The sequence below is a fragment of the Mytilus galloprovincialis genome, chromosome 2, assembly GCF_965363235.1.
Source record: "Mytilus galloprovincialis chromosome 2, xbMytGall1.hap1.1, whole genome shotgun sequence".
Lineage (NCBI taxonomy): Eukaryota > Metazoa > Mollusca > Bivalvia > Mytilida > Mytilidae > Mytilus > Mytilus galloprovincialis.
In genome coordinates, this window is record NC_134839.1 from 1297592 (window position 1) to 1317724 (window position 20133).

The 20133-nt window shown below is 30.6% G+C and overlaps 1 protein-coding gene across 1 annotated transcript in view; it reads left to right on the forward strand.

Moving 5' to 3' along the window:
- The first annotated feature begins 10980 nt into the window (after nucleotides 1–10980).
- Nucleotides 10981–20133, forward strand: part of LOC143062649 (polypeptide N-acetylgalactosaminyltransferase 5-like) — a 51827-nt gene continuing 42674 nt past the window's right edge. Inside the window, exons 1-4 of the mRNA XM_076234336.1 lie at nucleotides 10981–11154; nucleotides 15269–15425; nucleotides 15744–15910; nucleotides 18029–18193. Of these exons, the coding sequence (XP_076090451.1) occupies nucleotides 11004–11154; nucleotides 15269–15425; nucleotides 15744–15910; nucleotides 18029–18193 (640 nt within the window). The 5' untranslated portion in view covers nucleotides 10981–11003. The remainder of the gene's footprint in view (nucleotides 11155–15268; nucleotides 15426–15743; nucleotides 15911–18028; nucleotides 18194–20133) is intronic.

Consider the following 20133-nt stretch of genomic DNA (forward strand, 5'->3'; position numbering starts at 1 on the left):
TAATGCCATGCTAGCAAATGACAAGTTCCTGTCCCGCAGCCTTTAATTATTTTTCTCTAAATGGTCTGAATAATTCATTATTTTTAGTGAACAATAACGTTTTGCAATGACTTGACATAATTGCTTTGTTACATCTTTGGTCGTAAAATTTTACACTTTCATACAAAGAAATAAAAAAAAAATTCAGAATAAAATATGATTTCTTATGATTATATTTCCTTTAAAAGAATATGAAATATATAACTACAATTTCAAAATTAAACTTCATGCCATACGAAACAGTTCGTACATTTTCTTGATTCACAATGACATAAATTATCTACTCTTTCATTTCCAAAGAAGGAAAATTATTAATGTATAGACAGACATCGATGTTCCTATGGAGATTTTTCTTTATCAATGGCGTTTTTATTTGTTAAGTGATAATGATAAATAAACTCATAATAGATACCAGACACATTGAAGACTAATTGCCCAAATGATACGTGTATAGTCACAAATTTAAAAAATGTATAACTTATATAAAGGTTTGGATACAATCATTAGCAACAGCATATGTTTTTATAAGAACATCTAGGCAAATATAAACTAACTATTTCAAAGATAGGATTTAAAATAAAAATGGGGGATGAAAGATACCAGAGGAAAATTCAACTCATAGATTGAAAATAAACGGATAACGCCATGTCTAAAAAAGAAAATGACAAACAGACAAATAAAAGTACACAAAACAACATAGAAAACTAAATACTAAACAGCAAGATCCCCATCAAAAAGAGGGTGGTTTGAAGTGCTCCGGAATGGTCAGGCGATCCTGCTCCACATGTGGCACCTATCGTGTTGCTCATCATCCTCCGAAGTATCTAATCTTTCTAACGACATATTAAGGTTTGAATCAAGATTGCAGAAGTTTGTTCCAATTTCATTTGGAAATATTTGATTCATTCATTATGACATCATACAATTCAAAACTAAAATCCGGTTCAAAGCAGCTTTCTTATATGAATAAAATTGAGAATGGAATATTCATATTTCTTGTAAGAAATAAATGCATTGGCATAAATATCTATTCTCGTCTTTATATTCTTCCCAACGGTATATATTTTATATTTTAGAAAACAAGATAAGTAAAAAGAAATAAAAGTTGTAATGTAAAGTCATGTTTTTGTTCAGCTGTCAGTTTTTGATTTGTTTTAATTTTTGTTTTTATCATATACAACTTTTCATCAGTACATTTTGATAGGATCAAAGCTGTTCGGTTTTGCATTCTTTAACGCAGTGAAAATCAAGTATGCTTATTAAGCATATCGACATCGAACTCTTTTTAGAAGCACAATGTTGTGAACACAGCGTTTGATTGGTTTCTGTCATCAAAAGAAGTATGTCAATAAGCCATCCATAATTAAACCAACATCGTAAATAGTGTACAGGATATGATCAAGCACGTCAATTCAGATGACCGTGTTGTGTGGCTTTTTTTTTGGGGGGAGGAGGGGGACTATTAGATTGAAGTCACGCTTTATCTGTCTGCTTCATTCTACTGCCATTGTCAAAACTGCACATATGACAGACGACACTAACTGTTCGACGACAAGTATTAAAACAGTGTACAGTTCCGTAAAATAACATAAAATAATTATGAATGGATAGGTGTGTCCTTGGCACTCATACCACAACTTCTTTTATCTAAATGTCAAAAATATTATCTTTTACAAAAGTTCATTTTGTTCCAAAGATCAATAGAAGACTGGAAAATTTTAAAATATCATTATCCCACCAACAGTTGAAAGAACGACAATTATCATAGTATGATAAATATTTATAATAAAGCTTTAAAATATTTAAATTTTTTTACTACTCATAAAAGTTTGTTTTATGCATGTAAGAACCAGAACTGACATAATTATCACAGAACGATTCTGTCCGTCCGTCCGCAATAACCTTCTTGACACTGTAAAATTTGCATCATTCAATAGGATTTTAAACATGGTAAATTTATTACACAGCGAGATTTTCTTTTTTCAACTGTCATAATGAGTTTTCAAAGGTCAACAATTTCAAACTGCTTTTCTCGATAGATATTTTCCATTGCCATGCACATGCATATATAATTCAATTTAACAAAGAATAACTGAGTCATCAATGAGACTCCGAAAGAAAGCATGTTTGGTTATCTTCCAAATACTAACAAAAATCCAATATGGCAATGAAATAATCACTCCCAAAACGATCTGATAATTGGGTATGTTTGTAAGCCTAAATATTAGAAAATTATTGCAATCTATAGGTATGTATTTACCTAAATTATTGAACTTGTGTCAATTAATTTTAAGGAACTTTGCCCTTTTTACATCAAATATATTCATAAAACGCATATTCCCGTATTCTCACGAATAAAAGCAGCAGTAATATACCGCTGTTCGAAAGTCATCCTTCTTTTTTGCTAACTGCTTTGTACATATTCCTTTTTGTGCTTCTTTGTAACACACTTGTTTGTTTTCATAGTGATAACAAAAGTTGACTACTGTAGTCCTATTTTTGACATGTTTACCTATTATGTTTGTTTATTTAATTCAAACATTGTTGTCAATATAATGGAATTTTTGCGACTGTCATACAAGTGAAAGCATTAGCTAGCTATAAACCAGGTTTAATCCACCATATTCTACTTGCGAAAATGCCTGGTGAAAGTCAGAAATATGATAGTTGTTACCCATTCTTTTGATGTGTTTGAGCTTTTAATTCAGCCATTTAGTTGGGGACTTTTCGTTTTGAATTTTCCTCGGAGTTCAGTATTTTTGTGGTTTTACTTTTTTCTACGGAGAGAGTATAGTAAATCAAATTGTTAACTGTTTATCATTTAGAACATAGCTCTGTCTACCTATAAACAAAGTGGGCTTTTCCATTTGCTCAAATATAAGGGAAAACTATCTATATATTGAAATACGGTGTATTACAAGAGATTTGAACTAAATGAAGAAAGAGAGGCAACCCCTATTTTACAATTATCAAGTTTAAGGATGTACTTAGGTGAGGTTTTGGAATAAGTGTCAAATGTTTCGGACTACTTGGTGTTTTTCCATATGATACAAGGTAAAATATATAATCCTGGTACCCTTTATAACTATATTTGGCCCATAACACCTATTTATCTTTTAACATAAGACTTATTGGCTCATAAAAGGTCATTTTACAAAGTTAGAGCAGATTCATGATTTTTTTCTTTTGATTTGAGGCCCATATAGTACCAATGCAAAAATATTGTAAAAGTCCGAGTCATTCTTTTCCCGCCATATTTTATAAATCATATATCTCGAAAAGGAGCTCCATGACCTGTCAATATTTTTTAGCTTATTTTGATCCTTACCTAATACTCTTCCAACTAAAAGTATCAATCTTGAATTCTTGATTTATTTAATTTTACCTTAAATCACCTAAGTACACCCTTAAGTCAATTCAGTCAGGATTCTAATTCGTCCAAATTATCTTCCAATTACGCCAACTAATTTTTATAATTGTAAAAATAAAAGCCATTGTAGTGATTACGTCCGGTCAATTTAGCTCTAGAAAACAAATTTATCCACATAGTATCACTACGATCCTTATACGCCAGTTGTATTTAAAAAAAAACAATTGTATCTACAAGCTATTGAGCATCATTTAATGCACTTTTATGCATTTGGTCAACTTACAACTATTGTGTGATCGGTTGTCAGAGGGAATTTTCTAAAGTTTAAAAATCTTGAAAATATTTTAATAACTCTTATCAAATATTCCGTGGAAGGGCAGACTTAAAATTTTCAAAGATTAAAGACTAATTTCTTTAGATAACACATACACAAAATGAAGTTTTTTTAAATAATGCATTTTTAAGATCCAGTAGATAAGTTTGTTGTCAAGTACTTTTAAGTATAAATTTGTTACTTGGATTCACATAAGAAAGGTATTTCACCTAACCTTTCAGTTATATTTCATCTTTTAGTATTGTAAATGTTTAATGTTTTTGTATCAACCTTCAGCCTAAATATATAAAATTAATAGAATCAGAATCGAAATGATGTATCAAATATTTTTCTTTTAATACGTTTTCAAGTTAGAATAGTCAACTCAAACACGTCTGAACTTCAATCATAAAATCTTAATTAGTACATTTATAATAGTTTAAAGCCCATAGAAACAGATGTAAACAATTCAAACTTACCAACTTCGCTTTTTGTACCTTCTCTAACAAAGACTTCTTTTTCTTTTGTTTAATTTCAACTGGGTTTCCGCCTGTATTACGTACGTCGTTTGTACTATTTTCGTTTAATTTACAAGTTTAATGGGCAAGGGGAGATAATTATTAACATTTGAAATATTAAGGTTGATTACGCTAAGGTTACAGGTACGTCAATTGCCCTTCTCTTAAGGTTCTGTTCTGTTATCTATTTCTTGCATACTAGTACATTGATATTTCGAGTACCACACTGCAAGTAGTGTGATACGAAAATGTGATATGAAATTCTGCGTTAATTCATGGGCTTATCCAGCATCATAAAGCGATATTACGGCATTTCCATTAGCTATTTGTTATGTCATTATTGACCTCCAGAAGTTACGACGATGTACATTTCGTCCTTGGTAAATGACCTATGTGATTTCTTCAATTATATACAAAAAAAATAACATTTTTCAATTGGAAATCTTCGTGTGTCCAATTTGATTACATTCTTAATCGTAGAAAAGGTCTAATTATGTCTGATGTAAAAAATTTACTCTGAAAGAGGACATATGACGTCATTCTAAAATGTACAAAAGACTTGATAACGATTTGCAGAATTTTTATTTAACACAATGGGAGTGTTGTCCATAAGAGAAATAGGTTTAACAACTTGTTTTTTATCTTTTGTTATTTAATTTAAGGGACGACATCAAAAGATCGATGTAGGATAAAAAACTTAAATCAAATAGTTTGGGGGTGGGGGGTTACATTGCTGCAAGTTTTGTTAATTTAAAATCGATTTTACATATATCCATATAGGTAAATCAATTTTTCCCAAATTAAGTTAAGAGGGGGGTGTGGGGGTCAGTGAAAAAACTATGTGAATTAAGTTTTTTATCCTTCATTGAACTTTTGATGTCGTCCCTAAATAGGAATAATAAACTTGCCAAAGGCTAGTTAATTATTTCATTAAATTAGATATACTCGAGTTTGTATCAAGCGATATCCAATTTTCGGTCGTTGATTTAGAAACCTATAAATCTCACGGACTTTTATGGAAGTTTAGAAGCATTTTGAATATCGAAAAATTATATAAGTAACTGTTATTCCTTTTGGATTTATATCAACTTGAATATTCTGTAGAAAGGAGCTCTAATTTAAATATGCTCGTAAATATTAAAGAAAACATTTTTTTTTTTAATTTTCGATTTATTTATATGACAAAAATAATAGATCGTACTTTCTGTACATTTTTGGCAATGATATAGTGTGATTTTTTCGTCATTTATATGTTGTGTACATGTTGCGATTTTGTACAGGTTATAACACGTACAAAAATATTGTACATGTTATAACTTGTATAATGCAAAAATACAAGTTATAACATGTACAAAGTTACCTCGTACATGTTAAAACATGTACGAAATATTGGTTAAAAATGGTTTTAACTAGTACAAAAATTAAGATAAACCTAAATGAAACAGAAAAGACATTCAAATTTGTTTAATAATAAAGAACAACAATCAATAGGCCAGAACATTTTTTTTTTCTTTAGAGGACAATGATCACAGAGTTTCAAAAATTTAGGCTTTGTGACTTATGTTGGATTATAATGTGTTTTCATGTAATTGTATGTTTTATGCAGTCCATCATGGCTTACATCAGTGTCACACTGTTAAATAAAAGCATACATTTCCTTAATGACAATACTGCTGAATGACGCCTACGGCTACGGGAGTTTCTTGCTACATTGAAGACCCATTGGTGGCCTTAGGCTGTTGTCTGCTCTATGGTCGGGTTGTTGTCGCTTTGACACATTCCTTATTTCCTTTCTCAATTTTATTACATACTAGTAACTAAATTCATCTGAAATGTTTAAGAACAATGCCTTAAAATTTTGCGTAATACTCCTCCCCTTTTTTTTTTATAGTATTCAAAAACTAGAGCAATGTCTGATATGCTTACTCTTTAAAAGCAAGAGAGAGCTGAAATTGTTTTCATTGCATTATAACTATCTTTGAATCTACTCTTCAACTTTTTTGGCCTTCAGCAAGACTTATGTAAATTTATACCTCAAATTTTTTATTTTTTTTTATACATATCATTTCATGAGGCGAATGTCATTTTGGTGTATTAAATATATATCCTCGACTTTGAAATCAGGGTATTGTTTGTAGAGAAATCTATCCTGGCTATCCTCTTACGCGTCTTTTAGTGTCAACTAGAATGAAAGTATTTTACAATTGCATTCAAAGTGGACACTCACAATTATAATTCAGCAGATAAGAATACTGAATAGTGTTTGTGGACTGCATGTGTGTTTTAAAAGGTACAAAGAAATCATAAAAACTATGCATCTCTGGCTAGTTTCACAAAACTGTCTTAGGACTAAATTTTTGAAAATGCCTGTACCAAGTCAGGAATATGACAGTTGTTGTCCATTCGTTTGATGAGTTTTATCATTTTGTTTTGCCATTTAATTAGAGACTTTCCATTTTGAATTTTCAGTTCTGTATTTTTGTGATTTTACTTTTTAGGATGGTCTTATGACATATCTTACTCCTAAGTGGTTTTCACAAAGTATTCCTAAATTAGAACATGTCTTAAAGTTGGTCATAAAGTTAGGACTACACGAGAGGTGTCTAATGATGGTCTTATGATAGTCATAAATTCATTCATATAAATTACACTCATTTATTATCACATCATCAATTCTCGTTTCCTGCTAAATATTTGTAGGTTGACGAGGATCATAAAACATGTCAAAACTCCTAAGATATATCTTATGTCTTAGGAGTGCTTCGCAATACCGACCCCTGGACATTAACTGTTTCAAAAAAGGACTAAACACACTAATATGAATGAATAATAAAAAATGATGAACATATTCTTGAGGTTGCAATAATAGAAACATATCTTTATTTTTCAAGTTTGTACAAGTTAAACCCATGTTTAAGCAATATTTTGTACAGGTTATAACTTGTACAAAATCGCAACTTGTACACGACATATATATATATATATATATGTTACAGACATTTTCTGAATTTAGGCATTTTGTAAAATGACTAAAATTTCAATCAATTTATAGAATGCCTAACTTGGACGGGCATTATACAAAATGAGTAAAAATGACTGAAATTTTTAATCAAAATTCAACAAATTGCCTGTTCAGTTTCAGGCAATTTGTACAAAAAGGATATCCCTGAGATGCATGTGACAAACGTGGACATAAACACAAATGCCTGCAAAGAAAATAACTTTCAGTTCATCATCAGTTCGGTAGAATTAATTTATTCTCTAACAAGAGGCTGTCAGAGTGACAGCAAACCGGATTTATTAACATTTGTTTGTGTTTTGGCATTTTTCAATATCACAAAAATCATAACTCCTAAACGGTGCAAATGAAAATCGTCAATATCAAATTTAACCTCCATTTTTGGTCATGAGTAACAACATATCAAAATTTAAAATGCTTTGGTTGAATGGTTCATGATTAAATGCAACGACATGACTGGAAACACCATTTTTCAATCTTTCATAAACCATAACTCCTGAACGGTAAAAGTTAAAATCGTCATTATCGAACTTGACTAGATTTAGAAAATGCCTGTAACATATATATTACATAGCAGATGAAATGAATTCAGCACTTCTGTATTGACAGGAATCATCACTAATAATGCCATATCTACAGATTATCTGTTTATAAACAACGTTCGATATTCTATCTTTTATGGGAAAAGATAACTTTAACTGCATTTTCCAATACCTTTCGGAATGTCGGGCACTCGATTCACCTCATTCTATATTTGACATGTTAATTGTTTTGGGTCGAGCATCATATGAACAATAAACGCGGTTCTGACGTACATAATTGGCCGTTTTAGAATTTAAAGAATCATGGATAATTTCATTGTTCGTATCCTAAAATGAAAATAACGTCACTTCATTATTTAAATTCCCATTGTGTATGACATTTTAAACCAATCAGGACATTTTGGTGAACACTTTTGAAAATAAGGGCAATGATGCATTAGATTCGGAAACGGCAAGTTGTAACCTGGTATCTTCAACTTTAAGCAACAGTCATACAAGTGGGAGTATTAGTAAGCTATCAAGTTGACCGTTATGGAATAACCGTTTCACAAATGATATCGGATATGTTCCTTACGTCGTAACTACAATCCCCTTCCCTTTCATGAATGTGACCTACCGAATTAGACTATTTACCGGATTTGTAATCACATAAGCAACACGACGGGTGCCACATGTGGAGCAGGATCTGCTTACCCTTCCAGAGCACCTGAGATCACCCCTAGTTTTTGGTGGGGTTCGTGTTGTTTATTCTTTAGTTTATTATGTTGTGTCATGTGTAGTATTGTTTTTCTGTTTGTCTTTTTCATTTTTAGCCATGGCGTTGTCAGTTTGTTTTAGATTTATGAGTTTGACTTTCCCTTTGGTATCTTTCGTCCCTCTTTTGAACTGTTAAAGATATTGCATGGTCAAATCTATTTCAGAAACTTTGAGTTGCATTAAATATTTAGCCAAAACTTAAATATAATTTCATTCAAGAATGGTCTTTAAAGATGAACAATTCATTAAAATAGTTGTGTGATACTGTGGATTCATTTTTTTTTCGTGGGTACCAATTTTCACGGATTGACGAAAACTTGCACTTTCGTGGATATTTGATTTCGTTGATTTGCCAAAAACTGCATACAAGCCCACAAAATTTATAGTATGTCGGACATTTGAATGTATTGCTCACTTGTACTTAAGTTATTCAAGAATCTCTCGAATAATAATGAATCCATAGTAGATTACATACCACAATTTTAATTATAAAAACTATCTATATATTTTACTGTCTATATCAATTTTTATTGAATGGAACATACAAAATACCATGCTACTACATATAATGCAAATATGATAAAGTTAATCAAGTATATTCAACAAGAAAGTGTATTCAACTAGAAATATGAAGATTTAATAAATATATTTCTATGAAAGTTAATCCTCTTTGTTAAGATAAAAAAAACTACACGTGTACGTATTTTGTGCACTTTACATTATAACATGCTATATTTCAAAAGATGGTATCATGGTCTTATTGTCTTCTCAGTAGCTATGCGTATGATTTATAAGATTTATAAGATTACGACAGTTCATTCTTTCACTGGACTTATTTTGTCCTTGTCGATAATTTTTTTCAATGGAAATAAAATTATTGTAACATGTGCGTTAAATGACAAATCGTTTTATCATACAGATTTAAGTAACACAAACAATATTCTTAAGTTTCAATAAAAAGCAATATGTTTGTGTCTTAAAATAGACATGTTACGAAAAGGTATATTCTCGACGCTGAGGTTGACAAATAACACTTTAAAATTGGGGACGGTGTCAAAACATTGATTCTAGATTTAAACAGGTAACATTTGAATCCTGTGCATCTTGGTAAATTCAAATCACATTTATCTAGAACATCATTATGTAACATCCTATATGACAATTGCTTTTATGATATGTAAGGGGTAACGAGGGGCGATCGACATGGATAAATTTTATCCGCTAAGATGACAAAATTTTAGGGGAAATCTAACTCCAAACCTGGTCCAATTAAAGACAATTATTATAGATTATACTGTTGGGCATCATTTTGGTGTCCTAGGAAACAACTTCCAATAAATCTTATAATTTCTGTTGTCCTAAATAACCTGTGTATGAATGCAATGTCTGCATAAAGTGGTGTTAAGGTGTAAATGCAAAGTTATTATGCAATGCTTTTGAAACTCTGTAGGGATATTCAACCGGTGAGTAGTGAGTCGTATTTTACTCAAACCTCTTATCGTTCTGAACATGCATAAAATATTTGCCACTGTACGTTAAGCAATCAACAATCAATCAATCAAAAACCCCTTATAAGGAAACAACAAATTGAGTTGAAACTGTTTAATTTAAGATAAACTTGAAAGGAAATAAAGGACGCTATATGGCCGGCAGTAAATTTTCTAAAACTAAAATTGAATTAAAATCGTGTTTTATGTGTTTTAAAACAGATCCCATTAGATAAAAAAATTTAGGCGGCAAACAACTGGTTCTAAATACATACACTCCTTTGTTTACTTTTCGTAACTATATATAAATGACCATTATATACATATATATTCGCGAGTAGGTATAAAACAAATTATAGTTATTCAGATCATTTGCAAGTAGATATAGGAAGATGTGGTTTGAGTGCCAATGAGATAATTCTCCATCCATGTAACAATTTATAAAATTACACCATTATAGGTCAAGGTACTGCCTTCAACACGGATCCTTTGTTCACACCAAATAGCAAGCTATACAGGGCCCAAAAATCACTAGTGATTAGCTATTAAAAATTAAGATAATGGGCAAGGTATATTAAGGGCATGTATGTACCCCGTGTCTCCGTTACCCCGCACATCTACTGCATTAACATGATCCCCTCCTCCTCCCATTTTTTTTTGCATTATAGTTTCTTAAAAATATTATGGAAATCGTTAATATTTATTTCTTATATTTTTCTTATAGTACAAATGTTATTGAATATTCGTTCCATACGGAATTGCCTCCAAAAGGATCAATGCAGTTTTTAAATCATATTCAATGTTAATCTTTTTTGTGCTTTGACACAGTCCCCACATTTAAATTGTATTTTATCAACCTCAGCGTCGTGAATATACCTTTTCGTAACATGTCTAATAGTGTGCAATTATACAATAAAAGAAATATTTACTTTTCACCTTAAACTAGGATTTTTTTACAAATGAAACTAATTTGGAATTACTGTTGTATAGTATTCTTAGTTGTTATTTTATCTTGTCTTAACAATTATTTTACATGGAAAGAAATTGTGGGAAATAGAAGATTTGGAAACGATTCTAATCAGAGATTACAAAGAATGAAAGTAGGACCAGGTAAGCGATTACATAATAGGACTTTATGACCAGGCTTGAAATTACATAGAATGATCATAGGGACATGGAAGAGAAAACACAGAAATATAGTAGAGCCATGTAATAGTTAGATAATAGGACTTCCGGACGAGGTAAAACATAACATTGAAATGGTGGTAGGCCAGTTAAGCGTTAACAGAAAAATGGTTGTAAGACCAAATAGAGATTACATAACAAGACTTAAGGACCAGGTCAGAAACTGTTAAAGCATGAATGATGCACGAATGTCTTCAATACAGAATTGCTTTAATTCATGTAGGCGAATAATTGAAATAAATAAATCCGACTGACGCTCTAACGTTAAGAAGGTAAAAACGAATAAGATGGCATTTTGAAAATTCTGTACAGTTATTTCTGTATCAGCTTTAAAAATATTACACGATTGTCTTGGAGTAAACATTCTGGGTACTGATGTTGTTAATTCTCTTAATAACATTTTATTTGTCTGCTTGGATATTACCTTTACTATTTACTTTGTTTTTGGTGATATCTATTTGACGTGACTCGGTATATCCCGCCATACTGTTATTGGTCTATGATACATTTTTGTGCTCTTGTCTTTAATTTTTGCTTATGTGCTTTGTATATATAGATATAATAAGACGTTGTATTTTTACCTATTGTGTTTGTTTGTTTTGTTCACTCATCGTTGACAATATAATGGAATTTTATGCGACTGTCATATTATTAAGAGGTTTAGCTAGCTATAAAACCAGGTTTAATCCACAATTATCTACAAAAGAAAATGCCTGTACCAAGTCAGGAAAGTGACAGTTGTTATCAATTCGTTTGATTTGGTTGAGCTTTTGATTTGGTTATCTTATTAGTGACTTGCCGTTTGGAACTTTCATCTAATTTTTTTTCTATTGCGATTTTACTTTTTTCTAAGGTCATTTAAATTGTAATGCATGTATACAATACAATAATATGTGTATGCTTTCTATTAACATTATAGAGCTTAAAAATATAATGAATCTTTTTTTATTTGAAAAAAAGGAGTTAAAACCAACTGACTTTCGGGATGGGAAAACACGTTTTGATCTTGAAGAAGCATATCAATAAATTTCATTGAAAATAAATCCCCGTAAAGATAAGAAATTGATTTGCTTGAAGTATGTATTTAAGTCTCTGTCCCGTCAGCCTGCTGGAAAACAATTTGGAATAGGATAACGAGTTAAGCGAGTACACTTTTTTAAATTCAATAGTGTTTTAGTGCATTGATTTATCCTGTTAATGTAGAAAAACAAACATTTAATGTAGAAAATCAAACATTTAATGTATAAAATCAAACTTTTAATGTATAAAATCAAACATTTAATGTAGAAAATCAAATTTTTAATGTAGAAAATCAAACATTTAATGTAGAAAATCAAACATTTAATGTAGAAAATCAAACTTTTAATGTATAAAATCAAACATTTAATGTATAAAATCAAACATTTAATGTAGAAAATCAAACATTTAATGTAGAAAATCAAACATTTAATGTAGAAAATCAAACTTTTAATGTATAAAATCAAACATTTAATGTAGAAAATCAAATTTTTAATGTAGAAAATCAAACATTTAATGTAGAAAATCAAACATTTAATGTAGAAAATTAAACATTTAATGTAGAAAATCAAACATTTAATGTATAAAATCAAACTTTTAATGTATAAAATCAAACATTTAATGTAGAAAATCAAACATTAAATGTAGAAAATCAAACATTTAATGTATAAAATCAAACAAATGATTTATATATTGTAAAAGTATATATATCGATATAATGGTAACCAAAATTCAGATAACAAGAAAATTAAATGATAACGTCATATAAATTGTCGTTGGTATGCTTCCCCAGAATAGAAAAGTGTAGGACAAATGAAAACAATCTATAAAAATAGAGTTCCCTGACATCCTCTTTATTAGCAAACCACACTTAACATAGACTTTTCTTTTAGATCTCGAAAGATAAAAGCGTCTGAAATCATTAAAAATTCATTTTCGAGGGTAATTCTGCCAGCCTATATATGTATCTTCATTTTCTTGAAAACAAATTTAGATTCCAAAATATTGTAGTCCGGATCTTTGCTCTGTTCGTTTAACTCATTTTTTCAATATAACGTTCTTAAATATTTAGTATATACATATTTATATGAAAGGGCGTAAGTCCTGTTTCATGTGTTTAGTAAACTCATTGGTTAAGTTGGGAAATAACAAATTTCGGGACTCAGGGTTTGGTTTTTGTTAAATACCATCCTTTCGATATTGGAGTGTACATGATCCAGTAACTATTGGCAAAAACCAGTTTTAACCAGTATCAACCAGGTTTGCGTTATAAAATAAGAATCAGCAAATGAATGTACGTAATAATAGTTAATAGGATTTGTTATAATATGTAATCGCCTTATACACAATGAAAACATATCTTTACCAAAGCTTTTAACAAAATTGTGAGGGTTTTTTTTACAAAAAATTGCAAACAAGTATGAATATTATGTTTTGTTTAACGATTGTTAAAACAAAGCAAAGTTAATAGGCTTTTAATTGAACGCTAGAAACGCGTTTTGTCTACATAAGACTCATTAGTTGCGCTCGATTCAAATCAATTGGTAAGTCAAATCATATGTGAATGGAAAATTTAAGATAGCAAGCTATACATTATACCATTACCAAAGCACTGAATACTGAACTGATGATATCCTCCGGAACCAACAGGTATCATGAACTCATGGTGTCAACCCAGTGCTAGTAAATGAAACAAATACAAACATTATTAATTTCGTGCGTCCGAAGCACTCACCTGGAACTTTGAAACCAAAACATATGAAAGCCAGGGGTGTATCCATAATAAGAAACGAAAGAAGTAATGTGACAAAATGAATCTTAAAAGGATTTGGAAATTAATGTAAGGTCATAAAGTCAACATCGCTTAATGGAATTGGAACCAAATTTTCTTTTATCAAGTCTTTTTTTCTTTTTTTTTTCTTTCTTCTTTTTGTCATCGGAAATTTTATCTAATAAATTCTTTACATCGGTATTGAAGTTATTCTACGAAACGTACTAAGATTAACCTTCGCAAAAAGATTTCCAGCAGTCCAGGCATTTAAAATAATCTACAATACTTTGTCTTCATTTTCAGGTAGTAACAATTATTTAACACTTAACCTGTTGCAACAACGTTTTAAATTATGTTGTGTTATTTTTAGTGTGTATTAGTGTTAAGAAAATGATCATTTTAAGAAAATAAATAAATAAAATTGAGAATGGAAATGGGGAATGTGTCAAAGCGACAACAACCCGACCATAGAGCAGACAACAGCCGAAGGCCACCAATGGGTCTTCAATGTAGCGTGAAACTCTCGCACCCGGAGGCGTCCTTCAGTTGTCCCCTAAACAAATATGCATACTAGTTCAGTGATAATGGACGCCATACTAAACTCCGAATTATACACAAGAAAATGAAATTAAAAATGCCTACTCTTATCACAGGGCACATGATGATAACAGCAACATTTTTCTCAACTTTGAAAAAAAAATTATCTAACTCATAAAATTGTTGACTTGTTGTAAAATATGACTGGAAACGTGTTTTAAAGGTCCATATTTGATTGTAGGACAATTGTTTTCTATATGCAGTAACATTCACAAATAACACAACAAATAGATGATTTCGGTACGCTTTTCCATGTCGTTCTTTAATTCTTATTTCCACATCAAATATGTCATGTTATTATTACTATGCACTCTTAATCTGTTTTTGTCGAACAACATGCACACTTTTTATAAACTGTGTCTCACGATTGCCATTTCATCGATATGTACACCACATATTTTTTAGTTATTTTTCGAAAAAAATATTTAGAAACAGGGCAAAAATAAGCAAGTCTCATCAAACTTTCCTACTGTTTCATATCGGTTGACTTTAATAGTAGTTTCGCTAATAAAAAAAAAGATGGAAGACATCAAAAAAGGTATTTTAGAGGATATTGATATTATTTGTACATCTATATTTGTAAAGTGAAATGGCTGTTTGCAGGATCTCAAAGTTTTTGTAACGTGCAACTTTTTCCTTTGTTATCTTTTCTAGGTGAACTTGGTCAAGCTGTTTTTTTAGACTTGAGTTTATTCTCAAACGAAGAAAGAAGGCAATACGAGAAAGACCAGAACAAGCATGGATATAATGTCTTCGTCAGCGATCTAATCTCTTTTCACAGAAGTTTACCACATGATACAATTTACAATGGGTAAGTATTTTAGAATCCCAAGCCTACTGACCACTATCTTGCCGACTTAACTTTAATTATCAAAGTGGCAAAAATTAAATTTTGAAATTAAAAATATTTTCAAATAAACATACACATATTCGTAAACCCTCATCATAAAACCGAAATGATAACACAATCATCAAATTCGTTTGAAGTAGAAAATTCCGTTGTAAGATTTTCATTAATTTTCAGCTGAGTTTGTAGTATAAAACTAAACCTAAACTGAATTAGTTTGAATATTGATTTTGCAAAAATGATACATGATATTATTTACATGTTTTTTTTTTTATTTTTTAGGTGCACAAAGTCATATGATATTTTTAAACTACCACCTGTCAGCGTTATAATACCGTTTCGAGATGAAAGTTGGAGCGTTCTTCTAAGAACCGTACATAGTATACTAGATAGAACGCCTTCATACCTACTGAGAGAAATCATTCTGGTAGACGATGGTTCAAAAAATGGTGTGTCTTATTTTAATCTCTTTCTTTATCTTTATGAAGAAATACAGTTTAAGAACTTATAAACAGTCGAACTTCGAGCAGTCGAACACGAACAGACCGACTAAAACTTAGTGTTGGATAATCGGTTGAAATTTCCAACTGATAAACTATTACAATCGGTTGACAGCAACCAACCGACTATCGGTTATAATCGCATCATAATACCTTACCCTTTTTTTAAATGAAATCATGCATTTAGTCTCATTGTACATGTCTAACGTGTATATTCGATATCATTGCAGAGTTTATATATTCATATTTGATCTTTTGTTTCCTTTTCATATTCTGGGGTATAAAATTATAATCCTGGTACCTTTGATAACTATCTATTTAGCAGTTAAAACAATGAATTAATAAGAATCAAGATTCATATTGAACATATTTTATCTCATAATTACAACATTAATTACCAACAGTGACACTAACATTTCTAAATTTCAATGGTGTAACTCACAATACAATTTCAATAACATAGCTGTATAAACATTTGAATGCTTCTAATTAAGAAAAGATATATAAAGTTTTTAACTTTAAGAAATTTAAGATTAACATTAAAAAAAAAAATGCATTTTCATTATAATATATACAGTAAACAAAGGAGATTAAGCCAATGTCTGTTAATTCGTGTAGACTGCTTTTTTTCACTTTTGTGATCATTATTTTCTGTCGATTGTGTCATTCGTGCAACTGAACTTATAATTGCAAGAATGCGGAATTATTACATAGTTGAACCGTATCCGATTCGTGATTCTAATATTTTTCAATATTGCAAACAAATTTCGGAAAATTTACAAAAATAAACGATGTTTGGCAAGCAATTTGGAAAGGAATATGACGTTTTTGATGCTACAAATGGATAAAACATTAATAAAAGGCAATTTGCAACACGTTCTAATGAAGCAAAGAAATTATTTTGTCTAAAATTAGAATGATTTTATGTACGCTCTCAAGTAACAAGTACCGGTATTGAAAGAAAGTATTTCATACAAAGTTATTAATTTTAAATAAAATTCCATCAATCTGCAAATATTTATAGTCAATGCATTTGTCACGTTTCTAAAGAAGGAAATTGGTTATGTCTTTAATTATAGGATGTTTGACATTGTTATTGTCATCGATCCTGATATTTTTTGTTATTATTTGTTTGACTGCGCATATAAAATGCAAACCGCAAACGGACCGGAAGTTAATAAGCTAAAAGTCCGGAAACTTTAACGACAATCGATTAAACAAAATCCCAATCGATTATCGACATCGCCAGGCCCAACCAACTAATTTCTGACTTATTCCGATCATCAGAATAACACTACTAAAACTGTTCGAATTATCAAAAAGTCATATGAGGTCTCCTGTTACATTTGACATTTTCCATTTGATAAAAACAATTAAGTTGTAATAGAAAGTAAATCACACAAATACAAATACCAAGGAAATTTTTAAACGGAAAATCCCTAAACGCTCAAACGAATGGATAACAACTGACATATTCCTGACTTGGTACAGGCATTTTCTTATGTAGAAATGGTGGATTAAACCTGGCCTTATTGTTAGCTAAACCTCTCATTCGTATTTATAACAGTCGCATAAAATTCCATTGTATTGACAACCATGTGTGAACACAAACTGTATAGTTAACAAGAGGACGAGTTACAAAACTTCGTTATTTGTATCGCGTTACTAGCATGTAAAGCGTTTGTTTTTGAATGTGCATCTGAATTACGAGTATACAGGTATACAGAGGAAAAAACATTTAGTGTTTGTAAAAATGGTCATAATTATAATTTTACTGTTGACAAAACTTTGAATTTTTGAAAAACAAAGTTTTTTCTACTTCATGAATAGATAATCTCAGCTGTATATGGCTAAACTTTAAGGAATGTTTGGTCATCAATGCTCTTCAACTTCGTTCTTTATTTGGCCTTTTTTTTTAATTCGAACGTCACTGATGAGTCTTTTATAAACGAAACGCGCGTCTGGCGCAACCACAAAATTTTAATCCTGGTATCTATAAGTTTATTTCCAATGGCATCATGCATCAAAAATAAATATTAAAATTGTTTATTTTTTTATTTGATTTAGGGGAATTAAAAACCAAACTTGATATTTACTTATCTCATCTTTACAATGTACGTGTTATCAGAAACGAAGAACCAAAAGGCCTTATGGTTGCCAGGCAACGGGGAATAGATCAAACAATTGCAGACGTTATCGTTGTCATGGATTCTCACCAGGAGGTAGCAGAGGGTATTTACATTTCTGTTCATTTCTGTTCATTTTAAGGCATCATGCATACAACTGCGATAGAATCAGATTTTCTACAAGTCTTTTCAACTATATTTAAAAAGACAGATGCATTCTCATTACGTTTACAATTAAGCATACGTTTATTTGTGTTTTAAAAAGCTAATTGTTTGTATCTGGCAAAGAATATACTATTGTCGAACATTTCGATACTTTAAAAATAAAGCCTTGAATAAGGAGCCAACAAGAGTTTGCCGATTATCCAATCTAATAAATCCGTGTATATTTCTTGGTTTCATTTTGCTTTTTGCAATATATTTAAATAGCTGATAAGATAATGAGGCAAACTTTCTAACAGCAAAGGAATATTCTAGTATTTGGTTGTTTTGTGGCAAAATTCACTGAGTTTTATGCAAGGACAGTAAGTCACTTTTTAAGATATCATATAAAAGCTGTTATGTCTGTCATTGTAATTTGGTTGATTGCATTCATAATTAGTTTTTTTTAATTTAATCGGATTCTATGTTTTAACTTGTGATAACTGACTTCCTTTTATTGACATGCTGTTAAAATTATTTAAGTATTCGATATACACTCGCATTTTCTTTAATGGAGTATTGAACATAATTGATTAACCAATGTCTAGTATAGCCAGTTAAGAGAATGCCATGACATATACGATCAAACCTGACCATCGAACATCTTAGAAATGTGGAAATTTTATGACTTATATCTCTAAATGTATAACATTATCGATTCTGCTATTAAAAAAACCCAACTGCGAACAGTTTAAAGATTTACAGCTATAAATGTTAAAAAGAAAAGTAATATCAATTAAAAAGTCAATTGTTCATGAACAATTGAATGGTCTTTCCTTTTTTCTTTTATCAATTGCCTTCTTAGTTAAAAAATATATGGTTTCTAAGGACTTTTATGTTCATACGTGGTTGCTTAGGGCAAAAATCATTCCTAAGGATAAATATATTAAAATAAGTTATTAAAAATGTCATATGTACTATTCATAGTATTTAAAGTTAAAAAAATAAGTGATTGCTAAGGACTTGTATGTCGTTGCTAGGGACAAAAATGTCATTTCCAGTAATAAAAATGTCATATTTAATGCGTTTCGCTCGGTTTTGGTTTGTTACCCCGATTTTGTTTTTTGTCCATGGATTTATGAGTTTTGAACAGCGGTATACTACTGTTGCCTTTATTCATATTTATATTGTTCATAGCCTTCTAAGTTCAAAAATATATGGTTGCTATGGTGTTTTATGTCGTTCCTAGGGACTTGACCTCTGACCTTGACCTAACTTTGTAGATCTTATTATGCTGATCATTTTTGCAATTCAAAGTTTCTTTCTATCTCTAACCACTTTTGAGTTATAAGCAATCATCATTTCGGACCCAAAAAACAGTTTTGGTGCCCTAGTTCCATAACAGTTGGTCCAATGATTTTCAATTCAACATAACAAATGTAGATCTCGACAAGACACATATTTTCTCAGTTATATTTTATCAGCCATCTTTTACGGTTATTTAATAAATCCGATAACAAGCTAAGGTCAAAATCTAGGTCATGACCTTGACCTTTGACTTTAGATCAATTTTCATGTTCATGTGAATTGATGATCATTGGTGATGATCCTAGGTGGTTACAACTTACAGTTTTTGAGTTTTAGTGGCCAACCGACATTTTTTAATTTTCAAAGGGGCATAACCCTACCAATGAGTCGTTGAATCTTTTCGATTCAAATGTAACGAAGCACCAGGGTCTGTTTCTGAACAAATTCCAACCTTTGTTTTTTTTCTACCTATTATGGTTATAGAGTTAGAATGATAACAAGTTTTTCAGTGTTAGTGGAGATAACCCCTATAAAGGTAATGTTACGGGGTCGTGCCCTCACCACAAGATAGCTTTTGGTCAACCGATACTAGATACC